This window comes from Vanessa cardui, chromosome Z (assembly GCF_905220365.1).
Source record: "Vanessa cardui chromosome Z, ilVanCard2.1, whole genome shotgun sequence".
Classification (NCBI taxonomy): domain Eukaryota; kingdom Metazoa; phylum Arthropoda; class Insecta; order Lepidoptera; family Nymphalidae; genus Vanessa; species Vanessa cardui.
In genome coordinates this window covers 4,738,017-4,765,703 of record NC_061154.1, presented here as the reverse complement: position 1 = coordinate 4,765,703, position 27,687 = coordinate 4,738,017, and the positions used below count along the sequence as shown (strand labels likewise).

Sequence of the window (27,687 nt, the reverse complement as noted above, 5' to 3'; positions counted from 1 at the left end):
ATATGAATGCCAGGGGTTTTTAAACAGATAATCTTAATTGATAAGGCGCTGTCAACGATTAGTAGATTCAATTACGTATTTGCTATATTTATTGTGTGTTTATTGTAAATGCGCACACGCATCTATTTTAGAGATCTTCGTTTGTATAGATAAAATTACCTGATTGCAAGATTGCATGTTCCATAGTTGTAATGAAACGAACCTTCGAAATGTACTCTCGTGAATGGATACTTGAATAATGAGGAAATTTTATACGATCTGACTATAAATATTTATAGATCGCTTTCATTATATTTTACTTCATAACAATGGATACTTTGTAACAATTGTTAATTTAAATTCTATAAATTTTGTAATGATACTTCTATTACTTTTTCAGTTTTCATATCAATACCGGTATACCAATCCAATACCATTGGGATTAAGCCAATTTCAATATAGTCAATCTACTTACGTCGAAAAATGTTTTGACACTATCCCTCAATGCTTTTCGAGAACATTACATGCCGACGACTATAACCGTTTTCGTATCGTAGTTACTCATGAGATTTGAACGTTACGATACTCATTTTCTAGAAAGATAAACGACGCAACAACATTTTGACAGCAATTTATTTAAAATATTTCTTACTAATATTTAGGAAGGGAATTGATACAGCATAGATTTGTTTCTTGTCTTGATACGGTGATGCCTAAAATTTCATTTATGCAAATGTGCTTTTGCGGCCTGTTGGATGCTGCTGTGTCTACAGTCTATGTGTCTGCAGTATATGCTCTAAAGATTTTTTCCCTGATATCCTAGCTAGCAATTAGTTATGAATTTCGATTCATTAATACTCGATATTTGAAAAATCAAAAGAAATAAGTTTTACATGAAGAAAAATAGAGCGCGTATGGTAACTGGTAAGCAGCAAACAATATTTATATTATTGAAATGATTAAAATGCTTTGAAGCATATTTAACAATATACAAGTTGAACTGATTACATGGGGTTATAAATTCTATGTAACAACCTAAGCGTTGTTATCTTAAAATTGTATTTAGCACACAATTTTAAAATATATTATGTAAAATGTTTATTATAAGTAATCCTTCGAATAATCGGATATTAAAAATGGGAATTTGTATAAGACTTCGCAGTTATCGATCAATCGACTAATATTCTTGAATTTCATGATTAATTCAATTCATCTCGGTGGTATAAACATGTGTGTAAAAATAACTGTTCAACCGGTATGTTAAGTAAATGATCTGAGCATCAATTTCCATACGCATTGAAATCCGTTGAGCAGTTTTGACGAGATTGTGTTACAAGCACCTAAATACACAAGCTTTCACATTTATCATAAATTTAAATTATATAAAGTAAGATTGTTAATAATGAAAAAATACTTTTTCGATTTATCGTTTTAGGAAGGTTTAAACTAAGATCGAACTTTTTTAAAGAAAATTTTGATCGATGACATATAAGATTTCGTAGATAATTATTGTAATCGCTGACTGTTCTTTTTTTATCAATAGTAAAAGATCGATATTTAAATTAAAATAATCTCTGAATTAAAAATTTTGACTAAAAAATCGCCAATCGTGATAAATTCGTAATAAATATATGATAAAATTCAAGGAAACGGCCACGAGTATTATGCCTAGCAAAACATAGCAAATAATCCATGAACCACATCTGAACATCCAATATGAGCTTCATGAAACAAACGTTAACAATTAACATTAAATGCTTAAATATATACAAATGTGAATTAAAATTATAACTGCATAAATCTTGGCCGCGTGGAATGGTCGCAAGAATGCTAGCAGCATTTCCCCGTTGAATCGCAATTCCTATCCTATAGGCTAAAAAAGAACCAGCCCTCCCGTTACCAGTGGCAAAAAGGCGAGGTGTTATAATAGAAATATATTGTAAATGTAATTGACTGCTATTGCTCGCCGGTATGCTCTTATTTTATTCGTTTAAATATTTATCATATAAAATTGAAAACTCTTTAGTTTCGATAAATTATTATTTATTATTTATGAAAATTAGATTACTAAATATAATAGTCTAAAGGCATACTCAATCATTATAAAATACATACAAGATAAAAAAATAAATTAAAAATTTCAGAAACCCCCGCCACAAAAAACATAAGCTACCTTTAAAAAGTAAAAAATAATAAAAGAAAATTAATCCTAAAGTACCTATATGCATAAGTATGTATTAATATTAAAAAAAAAAAATTCGCGTTGGGGGACCGCACTTTTTAATTTAATTTTTTATTTTATACTTTTTAAAGGTAAGCATCCCTATAATATCTCTGGTTAAGTTGTAAATACTTTGGTTCTTGTTGATTTAAAACATATAAGTTTAGATTACATTTTAAGGTCAATCTTGTTCTTTTTTATTTTAGTTACTAATTAATTTTTTTTGTTATTTAATAATTATTAATTATTAATTAGTTTTTTTATCTAATAATTTTATTTAATTATTAATTAATGTTTTTTGTGATGTACAAGTTATAACATTTCATTTGATACCCCAATTGAGCATATTTGCAGACATTCGGTTTTTCTTCCCCACTTTAACCCCCCATAACTTTTAAACGGCTAAACCGATTTTCATCAAACATGTCTAAGAACACTCGCCCGTAAAACACCTATAATACAAAAAAACTAAATTGAAATCGGTTCATTCGTTCGGGAGCTATGATGCCACAGACAGACAGACACACAGACAGACAGACAGACACGTCAAACTTATAACACCCCTCTTATGCTTATAGTTTCGCTATAAATCTAAATGGATGGATATGGATATGGATATCAAATGATATCAATATATCCATAAAGCGCCATTTTGTAGAGGCAGCCATCTTGGATTTTAAATTTTTTATACCTAATAGTATTTCACTAGTCAAGCCCTTTCATTTGATACCCATATTGATCAAGTTGTAATAAAAAAATGTAAAGCACCATTTTGTAGAAGCAGCCATCTTGTATTTTAAATTTGTCATATCTAATAGTATTCTACTAGTCAAGCCCTTTCATTTGATACCCATATTGATGGAGTTTAAAAAAAAATATCTAATCTGTCATTTTGTGGCGGCGGCCATCTTGGAACAATTTTCATCAAACTTACGTAAAAACACTCTCGACATTTTCTACTGTCAAACAAAAAAAACTAAATCAAAATCGGTCCATCCGTTCGGCGGCTAGAGTGGTACAGACAGACACACACACACACACACACACACACACACACACAGACACGTCAAACTTATAACACCCCGTCGTTTTTGCGTCGGGGGTTAAAAATAGTAATAATGTTCTCCTGATCTAGATATATTCAATGTAGTCGCAACACACTTACATTCTAGACTAAATTTTGTAATAATAATAAGACATCGGAAAGAGACATTGGACCGGTCCAAAGCCGACAAGCTTCACAGGATTATAGACACCACTTATTCTAAACTTCGGATTGCTACTGAGAAATTCTTGATATAAAATCTATGAAGATTTTAGATTTGAATCAAGAGTAACAAAAGTACTAGATCAACGAAGATCACAGCGTTGTGTTTTGTCACAACGTGTTTCCTTGTCAGTAACATTAACAAAGACGTTTTAATTGTTGTACATTAGATATCATTGTAACTTTTTTAATGTTATTGGCAATGTACGAATAATATTTAATTTTGTTATAAACAAGTTATTCCTTCCAATATATTTCGTCTCCCACTCGACCCGCAAAAACACACTAATAAGTTAAATCAATCTATGTAAAACTAAATATATTCAAACTATAATTAACTAACCCAGGTAGATCTAATACTATCATCAATCTGTCATCATCAGTCTGTCATCAAAAACAGTTCCGCAGAGGTAATAATTTCTTACAGGTCTTATGATATAAATCGTTGTACTTAAATGTAATATCCGGAAAATATATTTTATTCAACTGAATAACCAATATATTCGAGAATAATGTCCAATGATAAGCCGCGATAGCTCAATGATATGTGAGCTGTCTAGTGTAAAATAAAGTAGGAAGAAAGATAAAGAAAAATAGTAGTCAGAGTAATAAGAGGTAATAATGTGCTAAGATCGCCAATGCTCCACCAACACGGCAAGTTGGTCAATATATTATGTGCCCCTAGTTACAGCGGCTCTTTCACGTAAACCGTAACACAACAATATTAAAAATTTTTGTTTGGCGACATAATACGTGACAAATAGATGGTAACAACGCATACGGACTTGGACAAAACTTTACCACAAAATTAAATGAAGGAGAAATTTTTTTTCTTTTTTATTTATAATTAAAAACTGTTGTATCTGCAGTGCCGGCGCTATGGAGGGGCGCGATGGAGCGACGGCCCAGGGCGCCAAATTTAGGGGGGCGATTGGTGGAGGTGAGATACTTCCCCCACCAAGTTGGAACGCGTGGTGGATGGTGGGGATAGGTAAGCGTTCGAGGGCCGGCATTGTGTATTTGAACTGAAATAAATTAACCAACTATTTTATTTCAACAGTCTTCTCAGATCTGAGATATTTAATTTCGCACCCGTGGTATAGTTCTCGTTACAAATTACAGCTGTATCGTTTTATATAATTTATATTTAAATAGAATTTTACAACGCCCAATTCAATATCAAATGATTGTACGATATATAACGTTATGATAACTTTACGTTATTTTCACACTTGGATGGTAAAAAAGTTGGTCGCTTTGAGGTAACTAAATTTGTTTTACCTCCATCCAGATATTCTACCGCCTAACAACAGTACGCAGTATTGTTGTGTTCTAGCTTGAAGGGTGAGTGAGCCACTATAACTACAGGCACAAGGGACATAGCATCTTAGTTCCCAAGATTGGAGGCGCATTGACGATGTAAGTAATAGTTAATATTTCTTACAGCGTCATTGTCTATGGACCACTTACCATCAGGTGGCCCATATGCTTGCCCGCTAACCTATTTCATAAAATAAAGAGCAAATATAACAAAGGCACGTTCTTTTTTTCATGTGTCAATGGATCTAGAGTCTAATTTAATTTAATGCAAATTTTAGACGAATTATCGAATAAAGTTCGTTGGATAAACGCATCCAAAATAACGCAAAGCAAAATACATATATAATTTTTTTTTTTGATAAATTTTGCTTTGTTTCCTATTATCATTTGATAAAAAGAGGTATGTTGTTGATTCACATAGCGTGATATTTTGTATTTCGAACCAATTATATCTTGTTTACGATTGCTTACATGTGGGCGGAGTTCCGCAACGAATTGTAGTTGAAGCGTTATCAACAACTATTAGTGTTTATATATTAAATTTATTATTTACTCGATACCAGCTCGTACTATACGGTCACCATTTACATATCGCGTACGGTAACGGAGCGTAAATCGGCATGTTAAGATTATGATGCTGCCTTGAAATAAAATGCAAGTACTTTAAAATAAAATACATAAAATTCTAAATATGATGTATTAACGACACCTCTGTGGAAAAATAATAACAACATAAAAATAACGTCATCATAGGGTAAGGCCACATTTTTGGGATGGAAAAATAATTGCTGGATTTCAATACGATGTTACAGCCGATTAACATTCGAATATTTGTTATACTCAAGTTTGTTTCCTTTCCTTCCTTTATTACGAGATTTGATAGATTTGAAACTACAGTATAGGTCGTTTCTTTTTTTTTTAATTTATTGTAACCACAAACAAGTTTACAATTATCATTTCTTATAGATTAAATAGATGTGCTATTTAATCTATAAGAATCAGTTATTGTAAACTCAACAACGATGGTCACATTATACATAACAAAATAAAAATTAAATATTAACAAATTCAAACAATACATTTAATTATTATGGTGAAAATATACGGCAGATGAGTTTAAAGAAATAAATAGGTATTGTTACTATATAAAACTGATGGATCTTCGACATTATTATCTCTGATGAAATTTTAGGCCTCGCAATGAACTCGTTAACATTACATTTTAAACATAGTGGACTCACTTTCCTTACGTGTACGTAATGTTAACAACATAAAAAGCTACTAAATATAGAAAGTATACTATGAAAGGAAACAAAATCAGCCATGTTTTTTAACTTATACCTTTCCTCTTGATTATACTACATATCCGGTTTACATTAACTAACTATTTACCAACGGTACTACTAAATAAACTTGCCTACGATTGATGGAATTGCACTACGAGTATTTGTTTTCAAGAAACACAAAGCGCTCACTAGGCTAAGAAACATAATATAAAATAATATAAACGCAGTAGGACAGAACTTGAAAGGCAAAAATAACAATATCCGGGATTCGGAACATGTCAAGCGACGAGTGTTGATCCCACGTAGAGACAACGTAGTTACAGGCGATTTTCCGCATCGAACGATTGCAAGGAAACGCTGAGAAGAGCGCGCGTAAACTTAATAAAAATCTTCCTCTGCTTTTAATACATCGGCTGACTTAGCCCTATAGAAAAAAACTACTTTCCTTAAAACACGAAAGTTTAAAAATTAATGTGAATAAAATTAAACTAAATAAAATCCTCCTCAAAAAAATTATCTGAGGCTTATAATGATGCTTATTATTTTTACATCGGATTATTTTGACATTTCTTTGAGTTTTTACAGGATGCCAAAAGAGGCTTACTAAATTTAATCTGTTCTGCAAGTATAACCATAACCACACCTATATGATATTTTTTGCTTTCCATGGCACCCTTAGATACTTGTAACTACCTAACTTACGATTGCGAGTTCTCGAGATCCGCAGCCTGAAAAGCTAGACTAAACCTGGCTAAACCTATATCATTTATGAGAAATTTATAGACACCGCAATGGTATGTATCTATCTTCTAAGGTACGATGTAAACTATAAAAAAAGACTTACAACATTGAAATTGACAGTTCTTGTAATATTTTATAATACTACTAAATTAAAAATATATAGAGTTAAATAAAAACATAGAACGAAAAATTTTGTAGAATATAACAAATGATGAAATCAATTTTTGGTACACGCGTCTCGCTATACAAAAAAGCGAAGTTGAAAATCTGGTGTAAGAGAGCGGCATGCCATTTCGTGCCTGCCTTACCCCGTGGGCGCGTCAATCGATAACAGGAACAGTAAGAGCATTTCTTAACGAATTAATTTCATAGATAACACTAAGATAATCGTAAATTCATAAATGATGTGAGTATCAGTTAAGATAATGAATATCGGGAGACCGTCGTACTTAAGACACTAAGTCAACAGAAAATAATGATAAGAAATAAACCAGTGATTATAGTTAGGAACGATTCACATCAAACGCGCCGCAGCATATTTTACATATAGCAAACAATACACAACAATAAAGTCCTTATTTGGATCTAATAACACAATATGCTGGCCAATGTGAGAGTTCCTGAGTTTATGCATTCCAAGAAAATATTGGGTATATAATTTAATTAATTGAAGGACTACAGAATGCGCGGTGACGCGATTCGTTGCGACGCTTTTGATGTCATTCGTACCTTATTACAACTATGGATTAATTTAAAATCCTCAATATTTATACCATTAATGTAATATAAATAAAATATTAACATGATAATAGTTTAAGTTAAAAATAAACCAATCCTTTGAGTTATTTTTAAATTTTCCTTGAAATGTTATTTTAAATTATTTTAGACATTTGATTGTAATTAAAAAAGTTAGGAATATTAAATGTCACTGTATTAGGAATAAAAGTAATAATTTAAATAATTTTTTACACATTTAATTAAAGATAAAAATATATAAAAATCATTATTTTTTTTATAGAGCAGTAATTATGTAATTAATATTCATCCCATTTATGAGATGATTAACAGTTCTTATAGTGCCCGTTATCTATAGGTGTTAGCAGATCTTAACCATTATCTGTCAAAGTATTTTCAGTAGAAATGTAAAAACTTTGACAGTACCTACTAGTAACTCTGTTTGTCATTCTACCGACCCCTCAAACGCAAGGAATGCCAGGGACTTCAACTAGTTTACTTATATATCATTCGAACAACATACACTTGCATATAACAGAGATTCAAATCGATACGACGATATACAATTCGAGTTGAAATCGACTTCCTCTACAGATTTGCTTATATCCTGACTTAGTTTCGCATACGTATGTAATGTTGAACAAAGGAAATGGAGATTCGAAGCCTTGCACATACTGAGGGACCTTTGTGTCTTAGCAACCCTAAGGCTGACATTCAACTAATACAGCGAGTGTCCTAGCATTAGTCTGACAGAGAAATCGTATCATTGCGATTGTTAATTAAGTACACTTGATCTCTGTGTTAAAATATATATTAATAATATTATCTTTTGTCACAATGCCACGCAATCGCCCAATTGTTTTCCAATGACAGCTCAATAATTTTTAAAATAAGAACCAGTGTTACATGCCCGTATTAAATGCTATGTCATACAAAATAATATTAATAACAATTTTACAAATTATTGATCAATTAATTACAACAATAATTCTATATATATAATTAAATTCAATAGTCCCTGCTATATTTATAATATGCAAAAACGTGATACAATCAATAATACAGAACCAAATCACATAACACCGTATCGAAGGCTAGTCTCAAAGAATTGTTTTTATATAAATAATGATTATGATATTATGAAGTATAAAAAGTGTAAATAGGTTTTTTATCATTATATTAGTTAGTGTGTTTTTAGAAAAAGGTTTCACGCCGATTACCGACCGTAATGTATACACAACTATTTTGTAGTTGTTGCTTGTCACGTAGCACTTGCATTTTTTTGTGAATAAAATATTTTCAAAAACAACGATTGCTATCATTATCTAGATAGTCACGTATATCAATAAATTAAAAAAACAAAATATTCTTTATTCAAATAGATTCTTAAAAGAACTTTTGTACAGTTGTTTTCAAGCGTGGAATGAAATTTACACGTTATAAAATATAAATGGGAACTAAGAAGAAGCTCACTACACTTTAGTCACAATTTTAATTACAGAGCATGTTAAAAAGTGCAATACATTTTCCATACGTATATCCTTCTTAGGAACTACCAAATATTAAGTCCAATGTTTCTTTGACATTCATTATTTGATTCATTCCAGCCAGTTTCGGTGCTTTACTTGGAATATTTGCACTGCTTTCTCATATAAGAATATTTTCAATATGGTTAAAAACAACGTATTTTCCATGAAGTCAGCAATTAACATACCCCGAAATTTTATTTAAATTTACTCGGTTAAATAATATTTAAAAACAGAATACGGTATATTGTTTCTTTTATGCAAAATAAATAATATAGAAAGGACAAACAATCTGAAACCACAATCACTAGAATTTATTTCAGGAAATAATATGAATTGTAGTAAAGTAACTACCAGTAAATTTCCCACTGCTGAGCTAAGGCCTCCTTTCCTATTAAGGGGAGGGCTTAGAACATATTCCACCACGCTGTTCCAATGCGAATTGGTGAAATGCACATGTGGTAGGGAGAATTTCGATGAAATGAGACACATGCAAGTTTCCTCACGATGTTTTCCTTCACCGCCGAGCACGAGATAAATTATGAATGAATTATAAACGCAAATTAAGCACATATATAAATAGTGGTGCTTTCCTGGGTTTGAACCCAAAATCATCAGGTTAAGATGCACGCATTCTAACTACTGAGCCATCTCTGCTCAACAATATGTATAGAATTGCCGTAAATTAATATTTGAAGCAAGTTTAAAAGTAGGTACTAGAACTATACGATATCGAGGGTAAGGCTCCCTTCAGGAAGAGCACACGAGAAGAATAACATATATTATTAATATGCAATTAAATTATGCATTCAGGAAAACATACGAACAGAAATGATGTTGCCAGTCCTAATTTTTATAAATAACTTGTAAATGAAATCAAGTTCTTAATTGAATAACGTTGAAGTCATCGCCTCAATGCCTCGGCAAGTTGAGAAAAAAAGAAACAAAAATGCGAAAACGTAAAACTGTCACGCGCCGGACAGGTTAGTTAATATATATGCATTAAGTAATAATCAAAACTATTATATTTAATTTTCAATAATTTTATAATAAATTTATCATGTGTTACGAGAGTAACCTTAGCCTTCAATACGGTTATGACATTTGATTCTATATTATAATTTATATCACATTATTATTGCATATTATTAATATCGCAGGTGCTATTGAATTTACTTTATTATATATAATTATTATTGTAATTAATTGATCAATAATTTGTAAAACTGTAATTATTATTATTTTATATGGCATAGCGTTTAATACTGGCATGTAACACTATTTCTTATTTTAAATATGATTGAGCTGTCATTAGAAAACAATTGGACGATAGCGTGCATTCTAGAAAAAGATAGAGACATTGAAGCATCATTGTAAAACGATAATATTATTTTGGCCATCCCGAACTACTGAAATTACACATTTTTTTTTATCGTCATTGGATGGATATACGTATGTACAGTAAATATGCAAGATCAAGTTTAAATTAGATAGTAGATAAAAATATTATTATGTAATGCCAGAAATATTTAGTAGAGCATATTTCAGTATATTAGTGTTTTTTGTTAGTGTGCGTCCACCCACGTAGCTACATAAATAGTAATATAACACACACTAGCTTATATTGCACTGTAGCAGTTGATAATACGAGTGCCGGCCGCGTCATCGCGGATTGAACTATCTATATATTTTAAGTAAGACATTTTATCAGACTACATTATGATAAATTTAATTTCAGCAAATAATTTTCAATATTCTTTTTCCTTATATTGAAAATATCGCATCCAACCAACGGTTATGTCACAAGTTTACAATAGAAATCGTGAAAGAAAACACGTTTATTTTTATATAACATTTATTCCATTGCTTACATAAGACACTTACAACAACTTATTTTAAAGAAATAGATGTTTCCCGTCATAGATTTGGATGTAACGGAGTAATGTAATGGAGTTCGACGACCTCCATGGTCGAGTGGTGTGTACACCGGTTTTCATGGGTACGCCACTCTGAGGTCCCGGGTTCGATTCCCGGCCGATTCGATGAGATGAGATTGATGATGAGATTACCAAAAGTTTTCTATGTTGTCTTGGGTCTGGGTGTTTGTGGTACCGTCGTTACTTCTGATTTCCATAACACAAGTGCTTCAGCTACTTACATTGGGATTAGAGTAATGTATGTGATGTTGTTAAAAAAAAAAAGAAAACTCATTTGCAAATTCCACTATACCAACTCGGTGAAGATGCAATATACATATATAATATTATAATTATAAATTAAAATATAGATTAACGATTTAATTAGAAATTAACATCAATACTCATTATTCATTAAAAATAACTTTGTGTTACAGAGTAATCAATACGGTGTTATGACATTTGATTCTATATCAAAATTTATATCACATTATTATTGCATATTATGAATATAGCAGAAGCTATTGAATTTACTTTATAATATACAATTATTATTATAATTAATTTACCAATAATTTGTAAAACTGTTATTAACACTATTTTATATGGCATAGCATTTAATACTGGCATGTAACACTATTTCTTATTTTAAAAAAGATTGAGCTGTCATTACAAAACAATTGGGCGATAGTGTGGCATTCTAACAAAAGATAGAGAGATTGGAGCATCATTGTAAAACGATAATAATGTTTTGGCCATCCCGAACTACTGAAATTACATTTGTCCATATATTATGCATTCACGGATAAACCACTGTACTGAATTTAATGAAAGTATACAGCAAGCTTGAACCCAAAGATGGATCATTCGTTGGAGTTTTCAAATGTCTTGTCCAAAATGTTATCAGATATTTTCTGTCGAGAAGAGTGTGAACTATAATATATCATAATAGACCGGGAGATTATGACACAAAATATTATTTCATTTGTACCAGTATGGCGGTTCTTCAGGGGTCTAATTACGTAAAGGCAAAAAGGAAAATGATGGTCATAACGCGTCATAGCGCGAGCGGCCTAATCGCGTGGGATGAGAACAATAAGGATTATGTATTATATATACAAATACTTAGGTGATTATAGCTTAGGTAATTTGATTAAATTGTTTTTAATTTACGAATTCTGCAATATGATCTTAGAAACTATTAAATTTAACTTAAAGTATCAAAATTATAACTAGAAGTTAAACTAGTATCGATGAATGTACCGTTCCAGCTTGTTTTTCTTTTCCATTTCGTCGTGTAACTTTGTTTTCTTCGTCTGTCTCACCCAATTGTCTTTCTTGTGCTCTTCGATATTTAATATAAAACCTTTATGACCGGTAGACGATGAATCATAACGCTCGTTGGTGATAAAGAATCTTGATATAGAATCATATATTACTTTGAACGAGAAAAATAATACGAAGTCAAATCCAGAAATGAGGGTAAAGCCCAGCATGAGGCTGAGAAGACCTCCGAAAGCCGCTGAAATAAATATATTATACACCTTGATTAGTTATACGTATATGATAGAGGAGAGACCTAAGAACGCGTCAAAACAAATAGTAGCCAACAGTTGACCTCTAAATACACGCACACACACACTAATAAATTTATATGTCGCAATAAACTTGGCCTGTTTGCTTTAATTTCTTTCGTGGTATGTACGACACTTTTTCTACATATCCATAAATAATGTATATGTACCACACAAATATATTGTGCAACAAAATGTGAAAAGAAGAACAGACTAGAAAATATCTGTGAATAAGTTCCTTATTGCAGAGTTGTGGAAAACTGGCCTAAAAGATATCAGTCATTTATTCGTCATTCAACCTTAAAATATATATACCCATAGTGATAATAGCAAATACAAGAGACGTAAATTGGATTTCTTACATAGATCCTTTAGTTGGTCCAATAAATGTGCAAGTAATAATGACTACTTCGGTGTCACCGTGTACCATAAAGATAACAGAAAAAAAACTTCTAAAATCAAACTTATCTCAAAGGAAAAATTTAAGAGGCTAGAAGATCTTTAGATGTGATTAACTCTCATGGAATGGCATTTGAAGGTTTTTCCGTTGATTTAATTTTTAATAGAATATATCTACTGGTGTTGATTTTGATTTTAACAGTTAAACTTGTTTTATATCCAAAATATGAGTCCCTACTTAAGGGCTCAAGGGCTTTTTGCTACGGAAGGGCAACTTCCTTAGTATCCAAATTAGTACAACAATTAGGTCCTCGTGTAATTAATTACAACAGTAATAACAGATAGAAGGGGACTCAAAAGTCAAAGTCAATGATAGTCAAACATCTACCACCGCTTTGGAAATTACTTGCGTATTATATTTTTAAGGTCACTAATGTCGACATTTCTCTTAATTTGTTTATTGGATAATCTTCTAGAATCATCGAACGCAAATTCCCGCCTGATATAAAACGACACTTTGTAAACAATCGTTTAGATTATGATAATTGTTTCATTTGTCATTGCCTACCTTTAACAAATGAAAAAATAAAGAAAATTGCTGACAACAGCCATTAATAATACATAAAGGCTTAAGAGAGTAACAAATGAAGATCGCTCAGCTCGATTTCCAAGGTTAAATTCGTATACAATTTCTATACCGACACTGATCTTTAAAATGTTTTCCTGTAGCTAAAGCGGAATCTATTCAGTAGGTGGCACATTTCCGTAGGAATTTATTTCATATTACACTCGCGAAAGGTCCTAAGTCAAATAACTTTGATACGTTGTTTTGATACTTGTATCCTCTGAGTATTATAATTATCATAGCCGATATCGCATATCACTCCGATATGATCGAAATAATTAATGTTTTTCGTATGTTTACAGAATAATATCACAATATACTTGTGTAAATGTGTGCCTGCTATTTGCTTTCTGTTTTTTTTTTCTATACATACGTCTGCTGAAGTACTATAAATCTATCTATACAGTAACATCGCTGTTTTTTTTAAATATTTCACTCGTCACTTTATTCGGATTTTGATAGAAAAAGCCTAACTGGTTTATCAAATGAATAAACTGTCATTTTCAAATCTAATGAGAATTATAGATGACTAAAACACAATCCCACTACAGTGGGGTTCTCCCAAGGAGACTAAGGTAGGATCAGAAAATGTAAATCTTAACCGAAGGGGGGCGGTGAACAAGACAAGAGACAGCACAGCAGGATATTTATAGCCCGTTACTTTTTGGCTGAATGTTCAAACGTATACTAGAAATTAAAAAAATAAGTTTGTATTAACTCTAACGGCTAAGTAATGGCATACAAGCATTTTATTGAACGTTAAATAACATAAAGGCGGAAGTTTAAACGTTATTTGACAGTCCACGGATTTATTTTCGGAGTGATCTTGTAATGAGCGTCAATGGAGCACTTGAAATACGTCTCACTTCTAACGAAAATAAAAAAACCTACGTCTCCGATTTTATCGTTCGTGATATGAAACAGATTTTTAGATAAATTGAAACAGAACGATCAGATTACTACTCAGAAGAGTTAATCTCGAGAGAAATACGTATATTGCGTCAATGCAATCATAATGTATAACGTATTTGACAGTATGTATTACGTTCGCTGGAACGGTATAGAAGATAAAATGTTGCAGCGCTATCTAGTGGCGGGTTATTGCAAATTTAATATCAATACAAAAAACTATCTATCAATCACTACACACAGACACAGATGTATGTGACAATGCTACATTAGGTATTTTAATTAATAATTTCAGGAAACAATTGCTTTGCCGAGGAATAAGGACTATGTTGTAAGGAGAATCTTCAGCACGGACGTGGATGGATATAGAGGAGGGGGATGACCAAAAAAAAAGATGGATGAATTGTGTGAAAGACGATATGGCTGGAAATCATGTTATTTATGAGATGACGTCAGACAGGATGAAGACATGCTTCACCAACCCCAAATCAAAATGGGATATGGGCAGGATGATGATGGAATTTTAGGGACGACATAGGAGGAACGTTTATAACCTGAAGTTTAAGTAGAAGAAATACCCGCGAAGCTATCTGGAAGATAAGACGAGTCAGCTCCGCGGGATATATTGCGCAACACAATGTGAGCTGATGCATAACACTACACTACACTACTATATGCCTTTTACGCTCTCATATCTTTATAATTGTACTACAACCCGCTAGCAAATAAGTGTGTGTCTTGATTAACAGTGCATCACGCAGCGGAATCTCCTGCATAAATAACAAAACGAAATATACACACCAAATCATGCTCGAAAAGGTTCCAGTCGCGTACAGTAAAATTACGTATTGGTAATTTTTTTATTTTTAATATTTAAAGGTCCGTTGATAAGCTAGCGACTAGATTAATAATAAACATTTATTATAAATAAAATCTGAAATTACCTAATATATTCTGCCAGTTCAAGTAAACATCACGGCGGTAGCGCGTAGCGACCAGATCGTTGAAGAACACATTTACAACCGAACGATTCTCGAGATCAATGTTTTCACTAAAACAGACATTATTAACATTACAGATGAATCCTTTTAAGAGATAAAAATGTAAATTCAATTATATGACCTGCAGACTTAATAAAATTATGATGAAAACATCACAATGCTTAAAGTATCTACTGAATCTCTTTATTAAGAACTATACTCAATTATTATTATGTAGGAATTTGCACATTAATAATGACAAGTCATTTCAAATTTACAATGAGAGAAGGGACAAATCATAGTCGCGTATTTTCTGAAAAACGTAGTTAAAAACCGTAGGCACTCTTTTTAGAAGTCAAGTCCTCCAATCCAAAAGGTATATCCTATATAATATTTAATGAAAACAGACGTATATATGAATAGTCTTACAAGAACGCCGTCGCGCTGAGAGGAATATGTTTAGACAGCCTCCCCAAGGCCACTTCCAATGGGTAGTCGAAATGTTCACACTCCGGCATACAGTTAATTAAATCACTTTGATCACCTTTTTCCTGATTATCATTATTTTCACCATTTTCGTTTAAATAAGCTGGATCTACAATAAAAAAAATAATTGAAAACTTAAACTTAAAAAAAACGTCCTCAGGCGAGATGGAGTGACGACTGGCATGACCTGGATATCAGTAGCCGAAGAGAGACCACTGTGGTGTGCATTTGGGGAGGCGATGATGTTGATAATGATGATTAAAAACTTTTCTCTGGCTTAACTTTAGCTCTAACGGGATTCGAAATCGTGAAATGGAAAATTTCGGCTCAAGTTTACGTCAAAAATACAGGAACATAGCCCGCGATCTTGTTATGCCGAACATATTTACTAAAATATCTTTCAAGTAACAAAAACAAAAACTGCACACACTGAACACACATGATAATTACTCTCACATTACACACTTACATTTTCTATTTCTAAGTAATAATTAAAGTTAAGTTGTTATCGTTATAGATAAAGACGACCAAACAAGGAAAGATGAATTAGGAAAAACTTCCAATACTTATTCTACGACTAACAGTTATCTTAAAATTACCGATAGTTATTTCCGTCTTTAATAAAGTCGTTATTTTATCATTATAAAATCTAAATGATTTTATAAATAATCTATTATTATTTATTTATAGATAATTATTTTATAAATAGCCAAGATAGCCCAGTGGTTATAGCGCATGATTGCGGCTTAAAACCTAAGCGAGCACCACTGAAATTTTCATGTGCTTATTTTGTGTTTATAATTTATCTCAGGTTCGGCGGTGAAGGAAAGCATCGTGAGGAAACCTTATCTAATTTCAACGAAATTCTGCCACATGTAAGTCTAACCGCATTGGAGCAGCGTGGCTGAATATGCTCGGAACCTTCTCAAAAGAAGAGGAGGTCTTAGCCCAGCAGTGGGAAATTTATAGGCTTTTATTATGTATAAACAATATGTTTTACTTCCTGCACATATTATAGAGTGTACCCCCACGCATATCGTTGTAAATATCGATTTTGATATTTAATGCAAGATACCAGCGGTCATATCCCATTATCAATTTCCGCTGTTCTGAATAACGAAACTTGTTTGAGGTTTACAGTTTAGTTTCAGCTTGTTATTGAAACTCGCCTTTTTGAATATGAACTAGTGAAAACTGAACAATACGAAAATGTGAATATCTAGTAAACGAGCGCTGACGGTGTATGTTACACGTGTAATATTATTTTGTATTCCACCTAAAATGTGAAAATTTTTGAGTAAGGAGGTCCAACATTTTTCAAATAAAAATATTTCCGAATAGATGTACCGTAAATGTCATAATTATAAAAAAGGAGAAAAAACTATTTGTTAATGAAATCGTAGAAAAGTAATGATTTTATATCAGTGCCCTAGACATAAATGTATGTGACGACTTGTACTTCGGACCTAGCTAATAATTATTTTGCTGTTTGAATGAAACCTTCGTAATTAAAACCGTTTTTCCTTATTTTAATGTCATATCCCATACGTAAGCTGTCCTTACGTAAACAATTTCTAGCCTAAATACAAAACAGCTTAGTCTTCAGTGTATTGCATGATGTCAGCACATAATGCAATACACGGCAGACCGCGCTTTTGTTTGTAACCCATGACAAACTATAATGGCAACATCCTTCTTTTAGCCATCACAAAATTAAGTTTTGCCGGAAACTATACTTATGGCTTTAAAAGGAATAAGGGTTAAGCCTTCTCTTCCGGAATCAATCCGAAAGGTCGCAAGAACATTTAAGTACATATGGAAATTAAGGTCCTTTTTTCTGGTCGCTCTAAAGAGGCCATACAAATTTTCTAGAAGTTTCTTGAAGTGACTTTGCACTGAATTGGTACTTCATATTTGATATACTGCATATTTGTTTTATCTCCATAATTGACTTGATTCATTCGTAATATATTGGTATCCATTAGTTTTTTAGACCATGAGGGCTGGAATTTTAAATCATCTTTGGAGTGTGGAGGACTGACTGAGTCTATGCAAAATAGCGTTGTTACCGTTTTGCTTGAGCTATTCAAGGATTATTGGAAATTCACTGAAGGCGTCTTTATGTTTTAGTGAGCCACCGTGCAACCTCAATATTCACTGGTGTGGCGATTTTTTTTTTTAACTTGACTTTATAAACTTTAATTGTTATTATTGACTACATACTTATTACTTTTTCCAGGCATTCGATGTCATGAAAATTGCAAATTCTGCCATAATCTGAAACAATATAACGCAGTTACGTTGAATGTTATAAAAATATTAAGATTTTTTTAGTACATATTATACGTGTGATTCAGTAAATAAATAATTACTATCAGGGTTACATAGATTATTTTGAAGACTTTCTGGAAGCATTCGAATTTGAATAAAATGCATCATAAGCAAAGATGAATAAGTTTGAAGCAGCTGATCATATAATCTCATTAAAAAATGCAATACGTTTAGCCAAAAGATAATAATTACGTTTATATTGTGCAAGCTCGTCTCCAAAGGTGAGTGAGCAGGACCATTAATTGCTCTATTTATTTCCTTATACGAAGCATTTATATTTTTAAAGTTAAACCTAATATTAGAGATCTAGTAAAATTTAAAACAATACTCACCTTTCTGCGGGAAGAAGAAAGGAACACAATTACATGTGTTCATCAAAATTTGTACTTTACGTAAAGCCATACAGTTGTGAAATGAATAATAACGAAAGTTTGCTAGTTGTATCTGAAATAAAACATTTTTTTAATAAATTTTTCAACACTGAGCATGCCAGTGGTGAGAGGTGAGTAGGTAAATGTTAAATGAGGCAAACCTAATAGCTAGATTTTTTGGAGCTGGTAACTTCCTCATTAGTGTAGTATGGCAATTTTTATCCTTTCAATGTCGTTACTGCTATGACCTGCTATGGAAAACGTGACTTCCGAAGAGCGGAAATCAAATTTCCCTGTGAAATTTAGCACATAGCTCGATTTGATATCATAAGAATTCCCTCCAAAGGACTTCAAAAGCGTTTTCATACTTTTCAACATATCGAATTTTGGCCGAGTATGTCTTTACGTTGATAAAAAGTTTCTGGATTTTTCTATCAAGGATTACCAAACAATTTGTCTGACATGGTCACTATCAATACCATTATTAAAGTTGGTCTTTATTATATCTAATTACAATTAACTTCTGATAGAAGTTGATTACAAACTTATGAAACAGATAATAAAGTAATGTGTGTAATGTCTACAAAAATGCAAATGATCACCGATATCCTCGATGGTACGACTTCAACTAATTTATATCAGAAATAAATACAAAATGACTTGAGTTAATTTGGAAAAACTTTGTCACAAATTGCTGTTGTCTGCTGTAATTCCTACTTTAAGATTTCGACAAGTCGATACATAATAGCCCTAAATTAATTTTAATCTTAATTAAACAGAAAGATAGGTCATATGTAACCTTATAACAAAGTAGCATCTTCTTAACATTATATACATAAAAAAATTCGCTGTAAGTACTATTTATGGGGTATAATTTAATTCAATATTAAATGCTCTAAACTCTTTATCGGAATACAATCCACTACTGGTTGCTGCTATGAAATTTCGAATAACAAACTATTTTATAAATAATGACACATTAAACGTGTCGGTTGGACATCATTTATTATTCACTTGGCAAAAGCACTACTTTTCAGGTCTTAGCATTCAACCATATAATCGATAAAACACAAAGTGCGAATGTAACCCCTTCATCACTTACAGACACACACAAACTAACATTTTATATATGTAAATATATAATAAAAAAAGCAAAAATAACTAGGTAAAGTTTCTATAATTCAAAGATAGCAAACAAAATAATTTAAAGAGTAAAAATTCAGATTTGAATATTGTGTTCCCTTTTATTGGTCATTTTTAATCACTAATTTTTGTGGAAATAAAATATTATTGAACGACTTTACAGAATCAGTAGAAGGTGATTCAGTGACATATTGAAATATGCCCATATAAAGTACAAGACAAACCTATATTCTTTGTATCGAGAAGTATAAGAGTATGGCCCATGTATGGTCAACACGTCAAGTAATGTCAAGAACTAGGCAACGCGCAAGCGCGTATAGTGTATAAATATGTAACCATACCCAATTGTACTCATTATTTTAGCAAGTCAGAGGTGCTTATTTCAGAGAAAAAAAAAAGTTATTTTTTCGCTTGTTTTTGATAGGTTTTGTGTATACCTCTTCATTTTTATTAGCATTTCCTTTAAGGTTTGACGTGGTACTACATGTGTAATACTACACGTATAATTACATACTACATGTATAATTTTGATTTGCAGGATGATTTTAATAACAGGCCAGAGAGGCCGAAACGAATAAAAAAATGACTTTACCTCTACTTTTACAATAAATACAATAAAGCTATATACTAATATACTAAGATTCCTTGTGATTTTTCTAATGGTTCATTATCTGGTAGTCATTATCTAGTCACAAATGGGGCGTTGTCCATCAGTTATCATATTCACCTGTTTCCTTTCCGATTATCGATGAAATTAGCGGATAAAACTGTTAATAAATAATTAATTTCACAATTAAAGACTTATATTGTTGTCTTGAGTCAGATCTTAACATATTCATATTCAGTTACAATAACTAAACTAAACATAGATTTGTTGGCAAGACTGACGGAAAAGGTATCTTATCATTAAAAATAACAATTTTTTTTATTGTTTCACATTGGGTTTGGTATAGCTCAGAGCTGAAGAAGCTTGAAGCTGTACAGAATTTCATGAAAGCAAAAAAGACTGTTAAGTCAGATTTTTATGTTTTTGAAAATATATTTAATGTAGATTAATCAAAAAGATATATCTATGTAATAATTACAAAAATATTTGATACATTTTCAAGATATTAAGATTATCTGGGTTGTATATGGCGTATCTTTGAACGTTATACGTCAACGGTCATTAACGCGATATAATGTGACGATACTAGATCTAAATTACGCAGATATAGAAAATAATTCATCTATATTAAATATTACAGTTGAATATCCCACATAGTATTCGTCATGTATCTATTCTCGCAATAATATCAAGGATCATTCATAGGAAAAATAAAGAGTTTGCTTTTGTCAATCTCTCTATTATAAGAAAGAAAAGCCAAGAATTTCAAGTGGAGACTTTCTAGCTGGAAAAACGTCATGTTCTCTTCAATCTACGAGTTGGATATGGAACTTTGCTGTATTTGCGTTAAGTTGAGACGTGTATATATATTCAGACCAAATAAAATAATATTACAATTATATTACGCCAATCGAGTGATGACATGCACTGCATAAATCTGTAAAGTTCAAATTATCAGAATATGGTAAAATTGATCTTTTTAAGTAAAAGTTTAGGTACGTTTATCAATCGATACTTCTAAACTAATATTATAAATATGAAAGTAACTCTGTATGTCTGTCTGTTGTTCCTTCTCGACCAAAACAATTAAGTAAATTGATCAAATTTGGTATGGAACAAACTTGACGTCCAAAGAAGGACATAGGCTACTTTTTGCCTGATACATGACCAACCAACTCAAAAGCGAGCGAAGCCGCGTCCCACAACTAGTTTAGTATAAAGTGCAGTCACACTTCACTTCATGTGAAGCGAGGTTTAATTAATTGTAATACTTAAATATGAAGTAGATTTTCTAAACAATATACTTAGGACTGTTATCTATCATTCAATAATTCGATAGAAAAATAATTCACTAAAATTTGTACACAACTATTCAGTTTATTGTCGGTAATTTAGATATTGGTAGTATTTATATTCTGAAACGGTAATCGTTTTGTATTTGTTAGGAAACAAGTGGTTGTTAGACGGAATTACGGGCTATCGAAATTCCTGTATCTGAAAAAAATTGAATGGGACATTTTTTTCCATTAATTAGTCGTCTGTTTCGATCTGAGAGATAAATGTTATCTTTCGGTTCTTCAATATCTGATACGTTACTTTCTGACTCAAATTTAGCTTAAGTTGAGATAAAGCTGTTGACGATGGCAAAAAATACATTGCAGATAGCCGGTTCCAACAAAAGCCATTCGTCAGTCTAAAGAAACAAGACCACACACAGACACAGACACAAGCATTCGAATGACGACGGTTATTATTATCTTTTTCATCATCATCTCAGTTAGAAGGCATTAATTGCTGGTCAGTGTTCCACCCGCAACCAGCGGTTTTCTACGACTCTCACAAGATCGTCAGACCACCTTCTAAGCAAATTTTCGTAGTACAATCTAGAAATTTTGTCCCCAATGACGAGCTATGTGCCGACTCCTTCACTGCCGCTGCAATTCGACAATCCAATCCCATATTTGTTTACATATAACCCCTGTCATATGCTATTGTAAACGAATAGAAATACATGAAACAAATGCTTGTACAATTGATTTAATTTAATTTAGTCCGGTATTTATAATTTGATGAAAGCGTTTACGTTCACCTACTAATCTGAATCAGGTTGAAAGATGAATTGTCGTGGCGACTTTTACACGCCTCATCGTAAATTTAGGCCTCAGTATCGTTTTGAGTCCATATTTAACAAGGTGATAGGAAGTTAGAGGCAAACGTATCTACGATTGCACCATAAAATGCTTTTATTTAGACATATAAATCAACTGTGGAAGATTGTGCGTTTGGAGGAACCCACTGATTTATCGAGGATTCGAGATGATATTTATTTTATACTGCTTTTTAAATGTTAGTTAGATATTCGTCGTGAACGTAAACTTTAAAAGTTTTTAGTTTAGTTTTTATTGTAATTTACGATGAAATGAGAAGTAATCTGAAAGTAGGACTTATGAGCCTGTCGTTCACCGATACCAATAATTACCGAGTTATGTGTGGGGCTACATATAATTATACGGCATATTACTTGCACGTTGCTATCAGACAAATATTACTAAATTAAAAATAAATTTTGTGAAATTAAAGTGACGCTCCTAAGTGACCCGTTGATGGTATTCGGTCTCATATTATAAATGTGAAAGTAACTCTATCTGTCTGTTTGTCGCTCTTTCACGACCAAACCATTGAAACTACTGTCTCATATTATTTTAAAGAAACTCCAAATTTTTCTATCATTTATAAACATTTAAAATTTTCATAATTTCCTCACTATGTTTACCTTCAACGCCGACCGAGACATGGATTGTTAACACAAAGCATTTGCTGCCTTTATAAACAATGATTCCACTTAAATTCACAAAGCTGAAATTCACATTCTCATGGTGAAATAGATTAACTAAGCAAAGCCTCAAATTACATATCTCAAAAAGCAACTGCCTAAATATTTTTCCTAAAAGAAAAAAATTAAATATTGCACCATGTTGTGTATTATATGTAGCTTTATTATAATTGCGAAAGTATTTGCTGTTAGTACTCTTTCACGGCCAAGACTACTGAATCGAATTCGATGGAATTTTGTATGAAACGAGCTTAAATTTAAACGACAAAGAATCTTATGTCTAGAATGCATGCGAAACCCCAGATGACAAACAATTTAGTATATATTGCTTTATATCAGTTTATTTAACCTACTGCTACTAAAGAATTCCAATGTCAGATCATTCAGAGTTATAGGAATTTTATTGCATATACCCAATGATATTCTAATAAACAGATATGTTATATCCATACTAAACAGAACAGAAAAAAGTGTGCCGCGCCGGGGACCGTTTATTTTAGTTTATTTTTACATTTCATTAAAAGTAAAAGTCTTGATAAAAACAATAAGTAAAAGGGATAAGTAGATGTTTTAATTACGCAAAACGTATTACTACGTAAAACAACTAAAGGCAAACGTCCCAATTAGGACGTTTTCTAGTCTTCACTTTTTGCGCGTTAATAACATATCTGTTTACTACAACATCATTACATATACCACTAAAATACACAGTATATTATTAAATAAAATATTTTATATCAATCGATGTCAAACAATAACAATAATTAAAAACAGAATGTAGAAGACATGTTCCGTTCTGCGTCACAAGTCACAAATGATAAGTTAAAGAATTATTGTTTATCTTAAGTAGTAGCTTCAGAATTTATTTTTATCTTGTATTTAACTTCCCATAATGTCACGGTCATTTCAGTCACATATATATTTTGCGTGCTATTTCTTTACTTTTCTTTTGCACACCATCAGAATCTCAAGCTGTGCTGGGACTCTTTTGCTAAATATTTATCAAAATAACAATGTAAAAATTATTTTTTAATTTTAAAAATTCATCTGCCATGTTAAAATAAATTGCATATGGCCAGGCATTAAGTTTAGGTTAGGTTAAATTCTTAGAAATCTGATTGATGGTACAATCTTTCTCTTAATCTCAATTGACGACCTCCGTGGTCGAGTGGTGTACACCGGTTTTCAAGGGTACGCCACTCCGAGGTCCCGGGTTCGATTCCCGGCCGAGTCGATATAGATTATCATTAGTTTTCTATGTTGTCTTGGGTCTGGGTGTTTGTGGTACCTTCGTTACTTCTGATTTTCCATAACACAAGTGCTTTAGCTACTTACATTGGGATCAGAGTAATGTATGTGATGTTGTCTCAAATTTATTTATTTATTTATTTATCTTAAAGTCATAGCATATATATTCCTCTTGACTATCGTCATTAGTATTTTGATGTACATGTTAGCTATTCCTTCAAATATGTCAATTTTTAAAATATACATTCCAGTCAACGTGTGGGGGAAAAAATTTTTCGTTCTTCGGGGTTCCCTCAGGGTGATAACCCTGGGTACTTGCCTCGTAAATTTTTAACTTAAGGTAAAGAAGCAAATCATACATTATTTTTGGCACTTCCTGAGGCTAGCCGAAAACTATTATATATATAGGTATATTGTGCTTTGCGATCAAATGTAAAATACATTTTAAAGATAATATCGAAATAGAAACAATTACTCAGCGTGGAATCAAGTTCGATCTTTATGTATGGAATTTCGTATTTTATTTATCTTTAAAAATTAAATCTACGTATTTACGTCATAGCAATAAATTAAATACATATCGTTTTCTAGATGTCTACATGATGATGTATGCACATATTATATAACGTTACTTATTGCATTTTATTTATAATTGATGGATGTTTGAGTTTACCTAAATGTATATATATACTTATTAACATAAGAATTCACAACATTAAATGCTTAAATATATACAAATATGAACTAAAACTAGTTACTGCATAAATCTTGACCGCGTGGAATGGTGGCAAGAATGCTAGCAGCATTTCCCCGTTGAATCGCAATTCCGATCCTATGGGCAAAAAACGAACCAGTCCTCCTGCCACCAGTGGAGGCAATGAGGCGAGGTGTTAGTATAATGTTACTAAAATAAAATGGCATGAGCATTGACCCATTGTGGCCCGGTGTGTGGTTAGAACACGTGCATTTTAACCGATGATTGCAGCCTCAAACCCAGGCAAGCACAACTGAATTCATGTGCTTAATTTGTGTTTATAATTCATCTCGAGCTCTATGGTGAAGGAAAACATCGTTAGAAACTTGTATCTAATTTCATAGAAATTCTGCCACATGTGTATTCCACCAAACCGCATTTGAACAGCGTGGATATGTACCAAATCTTCTCCTCAAAGCTAGAAAAGACCCTAGCCTAGCCGGGATATATACAGGCTGTTGTTAAAAATAATATACAGTGTCACTCCGTATAAACGCTTGTAAATTTTGATCTGTTTTTATATTATCACCAAAACACATATCAACTCCAACCGATGTAAACAAACTCCAACAACGACCAACTCAAGCGTCGCGCTCTGATTGGTCGCTTTTTACATTGCTTACGTGACTACCACGAACTGCATATCCTTGTGTTATCTAAGTCAAAATCCATTGGAATCTCAGTGGATATATTCTGTAATTAATCATAACTATGTTGTTTAATAAAGGATTTAAATCTTCTAAATGCCATTATACATTTAAGTATTTAAATAAAACTAGTTATAACGGATTTGAATCGCGATTCAAATCCGTTACAACTAGTTTTATTTCAATGTGTAATAATCGCGAAAATTTAAGACAACATTACATTTAAGTAAGTTACGTTATTCATCGTATTAAGTGATATTCGAACGTACAAAACACTACTGCTATACTCGTTAAGATGACTGAAGATCCTGCTTTGTATTAAATTATCTTAAATATTTATTAATATCGTTGAGATTAACTAGAAGTACGGGCTTAATCAATAAAATCAACATAATTTGTATAGAGTATTTTAAGATATAATTTTATCTTTTAAATTGAAAGACCAGGAAATAATTTCATGGATATGAAACTTTACTATCTTTATCGATTTATATTATGCATTTCCATATGATATTTAATATATCGATAAATCATTCGACCACAGCGATTGGATCGCTTTTTGTTAGAAATTACTTATGATAAACAAACATATGACACATCATTTGCGTAAACAAATAAGTAATTTAGATATTGAAAAAAATCGCAAGTCGGATGAGTCGTTTCTTTTTAAACACCCTACACCCTTTTTTACTTTCGAATTTATCTATTTATATATTGAATAAGTATAGCAATTCCAGGAAAAATAATTAAGCTAAGAGTCGGCATCATTATTAATTTATTTTACTTTAATTCAGCAATATTTTCTAAAAATTTTGATGGCCAACGCCTCTCGGCGTAGACTCGTCAACCTGAAGCCGTGGACACATGAAATAGGGCTTTTCCTGGATCTCAAGCTGCAATGCACACTAGCAACGAATGCAGAGGGGTGTGAACGCGTTATATCTCGGTGAAGAGATATGTCGTAACAATGTGTAGAATGATAATATTCTAAATATTAATGCAACTCGCATCGCTCGCAGGCCTCAAACATCCTCCTTAAAATAACAGGAACCATTTGACCTCTTATACCAGCGCCAAGTGTAAACGATAATTTCGTATTGACTGATATCGAAAGCGCCTTTAAAGACTAATAAATGATAGAACAATTAAAATTAGAGAAAATAAAGAAAATAATAACGAATGATTATTTTTGAAATTGAAATGATTTATAATCAACTTAGCATACCAATATTAAAGCGGATCAAATCAAAAAAAGAGGTATACATTAACTGAAAGTCTCTATTGAAAAACAAGCTAGTTATGATGTATTAAAAGAATACTGTTTAGAAAAAACGCCTGGATTAAGGCTCAGATTTCATCACCGAACAATAATAATCATTCTAAAATGCAGCATTGTAAAACATAAACAGTTTTTAAACTTGAGAAGAGCAACTATACGAGTTTCTTGCCGTTACTTCGCGCTGGAGACTTCTTTCCGAAAAGGTCGTCTTTAAATATTGACGATTCAAAAACGCATTATTGTGGAGTTTTTTAGAATAAAAATAGATTTGATTTGATTTAACTTGAATTTACTTATGTTCCTAACCTTGTTTTTAATCCTTAGCTCAACAGTGAGAAATTTACAGGCTGTTGCTTACTTTACTAATCCCATTTATATGGTATAGGTGGCTTTTATAATATCAAGAAAAATTACCACCAGCCTTGCCCATAAATTCTTGGTAATATTTTTTTAGGATTCATTTTTTACACCTTAAGGTTTTTTGACTCGCTAATTGCTGATGGTGTTGAT

At 31.9% G+C, this 27,687-nt stretch overlaps 1 protein-coding gene across 1 annotated transcript in view; it reads right to left on the bottom strand.

Annotated features, from left to right (window-relative positions):
* Positions 1–11,595: 11,595 nt before the first annotated feature.
* The window catches only part of LOC124543399 (sodium channel protein Nach-like), a 28,745-nt gene continuing 12,653 nt past the window's right edge, over positions 11,596–27,687 (bottom strand). The window contains exons 2-6 of the mRNA XM_047121616.1: positions 18,628–18,739; positions 18,188–18,241; positions 15,908–16,073; positions 15,443–15,549; positions 11,596–12,513 (exon numbers count right to left, since the gene is read on the bottom strand). Coding sequence (XP_046977572.1) covers positions 12,236–12,513; positions 15,443–15,549; positions 15,908–16,073; positions 18,188–18,241; positions 18,628–18,739 — 717 coding nt within the window. The 3' untranslated portion in view covers positions 11,596–12,235. The remainder of the gene's footprint in view (positions 12,514–15,442; positions 15,550–15,907; positions 16,074–18,187; positions 18,242–18,627; positions 18,740–27,687) is intronic.